The following is a 5,316-nucleotide window of genomic DNA, read 5'->3' on the forward strand; positions in this document are numbered from 1 at the left end:
CACAAATCCGGACGGACTGAGCCCCTAGCGGTCCACCTATTGAGGGATTCCATAGATAAAACCCGACCCTCACGCCCGCCAAACGATACGACAGCTAGGAGCCGGTAAAACGGGTGATGTCAGGACTCAAACCCTAGCAAGCCAGGATCATCTCTCATATCTTCCATATATATTGGTGATAGTGAGGTTTGAACCATTGCCTCTCACAGCTAGTAAAATGAGTGTTCTACCATTGAGTCACATTTAATTTATTTTATTTATTGTATTAGATGTTTTTACTTTTAATTTATATAAAAAAAACTAATAATTAATATTATTTGTATAAGAATATCGATCATTAACTATTAAAAATTAATTACTATTATAAAAAGACTAATAATATTAATTAATTAGCATTAATTCAATATTATTTACTTTTATTTATTAAAAGGACTAATATATCTTTATTTATTTTTCTTTTATTAACTATTAATAATTAGTTATCATTAATAACAAGAGTAATAAATAGTATTAGCATTAATTAATATATTTATTAATTTTACATCATGTGTAGTAATTTTGAATATTTTTTAATTTCGAAGTTTAAAACTGGTTTAGAATATACATAAATCAATTTAGATTTTTTCACACTACTATAAATTTTGTGATTAATTAATACAACGTTTAATCCAAATTATAAAAATAAAATTCAACGTCAGCAACAGTACCAGAAATAGCATAAACAGCATGCTCGTTGCTTCCATTGTAGAAATCATTTCGACCATTTTGTACGTCATTTTCTCCGGCGATTTTGCTCCCATTTCCATCCACAGTTTCCGGCATTGCTGACGATCGTTGCTGGTTCAAAAACCCTAACCTAACCTAGCTAGGGTTTATACTTTGTCTTTGAGTTTTACTTCAAGGTATACAAATCTAATCTATGTTTTGTGTTTGTGCTATTTTACTTATTTGCCACCTGTTTTCTCCGACAAGTTTGCTCGATCATTTCCGGCATAGTTGACGTTCTTACTAGAGCAAAAACCTAACAATTAAAATCTAGGGTTACTTTTGTCGATTTGTTTATTAGATAATTATGAAATTTGCTACTACAATTTCATCAACTATATATTCATATATTACTATATAACATTAGATGCTGCATACATAACTAAAGGTTTAGGTACTCGTTTTCATTTAAGTTAATATGAACTGCTGCTACTGAAACAAGATTAATTAATTAATTAATTACCTGTTAAGATCAAAGTACCGATCAAACTCGTTGTAGATGGTAATATGCAGTTAATGCGCTAAAAATCGAATATCGCTTATCGCGGTGAGTTTAATTTCATGTAGAATTGTACCTCCAGTTTGTAACCTAAAACTTCAAATTTTGTAACCTAGGGTTTTTAGTTGTATTGCGCTTTTGTTATTTTATCTCATCTTAAAAATATACTTTATTACATAAGAAATTGTAACTCCAACTTGATTAACTAATAACACTATTTATTATGAGATCTACATGAAGGTTCACTCACCTACTTGTTTTTATTAAGTTTCATTGCTCTTTCCATTTTCATGGTTAAATGTTTGCTATTGTTGATGTTAATCTCTTGTTATTAGGGTGTAATTTGTTTGGTTAAAAAGTGACGCGTACACAATTGATTGACGTTTAAAAAAGACGGGGAACTTGCACTTGCTAAAAAGATTTAGCTTTAAAGTATATGTTTTAGAGCATTCTCATTCCATTCTCCAAATTTTCGGAGGGGATTCTCTATTTTTTAGAGATGGTTAAAAGTGGTTGTGAGATGAGGAGAGAGAAAATGTTACTGTTCATAGTTAAATTTAGAGAAACATACTGTTCACCTCTATAATTTTTTAATGTTTTTGAAAGTGACTGTGAGTGAAAGAGAAAGAAAATGTAATGATATAAGTATAAAAAAGTATATAATTAAAAATGAGAGAGAAAAGATGGTGTTTTTAATGTAATTATAGAGATGGAGATGGAGATTGAAAATGCTCTTAAAAGTAGTTATTACTTAAACTATTAAAATTATGTAAATTTACCTTTTTGTCGTCATATGTATTATAAAATAGAATAGATATTGTTTGTCGTCAGATGTATTATAAAATAGAATAGATATTGTTCTTCTAGTGATGATAGTTTTGTTATATGACTGATCAAACTAGTTTATATATATGTTGAAATCAAGCTTTTTGTGCGTACATGTTTCTTGATAGAACTGATTTCATATTGCTTAGTTTGTGTGATTGATATAATGCAGTTTGTAAGATAGGTGTAGGATGAGCCAGTCAAGGAGAGATGCAATTGACAGAGATTATAAACGCAAGTATCTAAAGGAACTAAGGTGCGGTTGTTTCAAAATTAGGCATTCAGAAAACATTTTAAAATGTCCCTTCTGTCCTAATAGTAGAGACTAGTGTTACAATGACCTCCTTAGGCATGCGAATAGGATTGTGCGAGAATCGAAAGGTGCCACCTTTATAGAAAAGGCCAAACATATGGGATTAGTTGAGTATTTAGAGAAGGACTTTGATACTAAAGTTATACTCAAGAGTTTCGATTCAACAAGTAAAAGTTTGCTAGATACAACTCAAAAGCAAAATGCCAAAGAAGACGTATATGTTTGGCCTTGGATGGCAGTGGTTGCTAACATTCATGTTGAATATAAGAACGGTAAGTATGTGGGTGACAGTGGTAGTAAGCTGAAAGAGGATTGGACAGGAAAGGGTTACAAGCCGGAGAAAGTGCATACTCTGTGGAACTATAAGGGTCACACGGGGCTTGCGGTGGTTGGATTTGGGAGTACATGGGATGGTTTGTGTCATGTTTTGATGTTTATGAAGGATTTTGAGGTAAACAAACATGGGAGGGAAGACTGGTTTAGTAGGGAAATTAACGGCAAAGATGATAAGTTGTATGCTTGGATTGCAACAGATAAAGATTATAATTCCTTTGGTCTTGTTGGAAGTTATCTTAAAAAGAACGGCAATTTGAAAACGGTGGCTGACATTCAAAAACAAGAAGTAATAGAATTAAAACTATTTATGGGATTGAAAGCTATAATAGATGGACAAGACAAAAGAAGTGAAGAAATAAATGTTGAAATAAGCAAAACAGATAGTGAATTGAAGAGTGTTGTGAAACAGAAAGAAGAGATGACAGAGAACTTTAATAGAGGTACTATTTTCAAGATTATTTGTTAAACCTCAATTGTATGTTTCATTGATATTAATTTATCATTATTATTATTATATTATTATTATATTATTATTATTTTGCTCTTGATTAGATATGGAGATGATGCAAAAGAAGGCCAATGAGCAGCTTAAAGTGATTACAGCTGAGCATGAACGGTCCAAATGGTTGCTGGAAGATCGTGAAAAGAAACTTAGAGCACGCGAAGTTAAAAATGACGATGAGAAACGGAAGCTTGATAATGAGAAGAGAATGGTACTTGATTTTGTTTTACATGCTAGATTATTATTATTATTATTAAAGCAATGAAATGTTTTTTTTTTTGGGCAGAATGAAATGGCAATTCTTGAGCAGAAAAAAGCAGATGAAAGAGTGTTGAAGCTAGCTGGAACAGAAGGTTTGTTAACAAACTTTCAGATTGAATCATGTGTTTTCATATTAATTTTTTATAGTTGTATTTGATTTAATAAAAACACGACAGAGAGAAAAAGAAAAGCTTCATCAAAAAATTATCGAGCTTGAAAAGAAGCTTGATGAAAAGCAACGGCTGGAGCTAGAGATCAAGCAAATGAATGGATCCTTTGAAGTGATGAAACACGTGATTGAACAAGATAAGGAAGCAAAGAATAAAATGGAATCAATTAAAAATGATCTGAAAGAAAAAGAAGAGGAACTTGAGTGTTTGGAAGAGCTTATCAAGCATTGATAGTTAAAGAACGAAAGAGCAATGATGAATTAGTGGATAATCGTAAAGAGCTAATTAATGTGAGTTTTAATCAAGTCATTCATCTAAACTGATTAAAGTTATTTGACTTTACTGTTTTATCCTCGGTTGTTTGAATTTTGAACAACAGGGTTTGAGTAAAACTACAGCGCGTGCACATATTTTTGTCAAGAGTATGGGGCAGCTTGATGCAAAACCTTTTATTGCTGCTGCTAAGAGACACTGTTCTAATAATAAAGAGGCATCTGAAAATGCCACAAAGTTGCAAGATTTGTGGGAGGATCATCTCGGGGGTCCTAGCTGGCATCCCTTTAAAGTCATCACTGTTGAAGGGCAAATCAAGGTATTAATTTATATACCTATCATTTGTCAAATTTTATAAAGTGTGTTAGTTGGATTAAAGTTTGTATGGGAAAATGAAATATGATTGTGCAGGAGATCTTGGATGAAGAAGATAAGAAGCTTGCAAGCTTGAAAAGTGAATGCGAGAAAGATGTGTATGATTCTGTTGTAAGAGCTTTGAGTGAACTAAATGAGTACAACCCGAGTGGCAGATATCCAATCCCAGAACTTTGGAACAGCAAGGAGAAAAGACAAGCGACGTTGAAAGAAGGTGTTGAATATCTTCTCAAGCAATGGAAAACTCATAGGTCACGCAAACGATGTTAAGAAAGATTGCAATCACCTTATAACTTCCGGGAGTTGTTTAAGCTAAAACTTATAGTATTTAGTATGAACACTTTATTCCGGGAGTTGCTATTATTATTTTGTGCCTTGTATTCTTCATCCACAGTGGTGATGGTTATGTTTCTGTTATTATTTAAACATTAGTCACTGCTACATCTGAGATATTATTATTAACATCTTCCAGCCTCCTAAGTTGATCATTTTATGATACTTGATTGATTTAGTATTAACTGGTATACGTTTGTGAATGGTGATTAACAACATTATGCTTGATAGGTTGAATAAAATACATTGTAACATTTGGCAGTAGAACTAAATCTGAAAAAAATATGTGATAGGTTGAATAAAATATCTCAAGATGTTTAATTCATGCAGAATTTATACATATACATGTATAAAAACGTAAACATATTACAATATTAATAGTAATGTCAAAACTCAAAAGTGTCAATATTTGAAAGATGATCTAATCGTAAGCCATGAAATTTTAATTCCTCCGAGTCCACATCAACCAAGTCATCCAAAATATCGGTCTATATCGCCGATAATATCGGCACCAATATTCTGATTGATGTTTTGCTTGGCGACTGATAACCGATATATCACCAATATCCCACCAATATGTCGCCAATGTTAACTACAAATTGTTACAAGTGATCTAATGTTACTTGGTTGTTGTGTTTGATATGTATTGCAAAATACCCCTACG

The 5,316-nt window shown here is 32.0% G+C and overlaps 2 protein-coding genes across 2 annotated transcripts; both read left to right on the plus strand.

The window, feature by feature from the left end:
• Nucleotides 1–702: 702 nt before the first annotated feature.
• LOC143614362 (protein INVOLVED IN DE NOVO 2-like) lies at nucleotides 703–3,505 on the plus strand. The gene is made up of 2 exons (XM_077087821.1): nucleotides 703–3,178; nucleotides 3,291–3,505. The coding sequence occupies exons 1-2, from the start codon at nucleotides 2,500–2,502 to the stop codon at nucleotides 3,503–3,505; spliced, it is 894 nt and encodes a 297-aa protein (XP_076943936.1). The 5' UTR covers nucleotides 703–2,499.
• A 505-nt stretch (nucleotides 3,506–4,010) lies between these two features.
• Nucleotides 4,011–4,798, plus strand: LOC143614369 (factor of DNA methylation 3-like). Its single transcript, XM_077087825.1, has 2 exons — nucleotides 4,011–4,263; nucleotides 4,356–4,798. The coding sequence occupies exons 1-2, from the start codon at nucleotides 4,096–4,098 to the stop codon at nucleotides 4,587–4,589; spliced, it is 402 nt and encodes a 133-aa protein (XP_076943940.1). The 5' UTR covers nucleotides 4,011–4,095; the 3' UTR covers nucleotides 4,590–4,798.
• The last annotated feature ends 518 nt before the right edge of the window (nucleotides 4,799–5,316 follow it).

Source organism: Bidens hawaiensis, unplaced genomic scaffold, assembly GCF_021521415.1.
Source record: "Bidens hawaiensis isolate Kalapana, Puna unplaced genomic scaffold, B.hawaiensis_p1.1 tig00039896_1, whole genome shotgun sequence".
NCBI lineage: Eukaryota > Viridiplantae > Streptophyta > Magnoliopsida > Asterales > Asteraceae > Bidens > Bidens hawaiensis.

What these genes read in the sequence shown, in the direction of transcription:
- LOC143614362 (XM_077087821.1), top strand. Translation starts at nt 2,500, where the DNA reads ATGGGATTAGTTGAGTATTTAGAGAAGGACTTTGATACTAAAGTTATA. An exon ending in GACAGAGAACTTTAATAGAG is followed by an intron (nt 3,179 to 3,290) that starts GTACTATTTTCA and finishes GCTCTTGATTAG; the next exon opens with ATATGGAGATGATGCAAAAG.
- LOC143614369 (XM_077087825.1), top strand. Translation starts at nt 4,096, where the DNA reads ATGGGGCAGCTTGATGCAAAACCTTTTATTGCTGCTGCTAAGAGACAC. An exon ending in CTGTTGAAGGGCAAATCAAG is followed by an intron (nt 4,264 to 4,355) that starts GTATTAATTTAT and finishes ATGATTGTGCAG; the next exon opens with GAGATCTTGGATGAAGAAGA.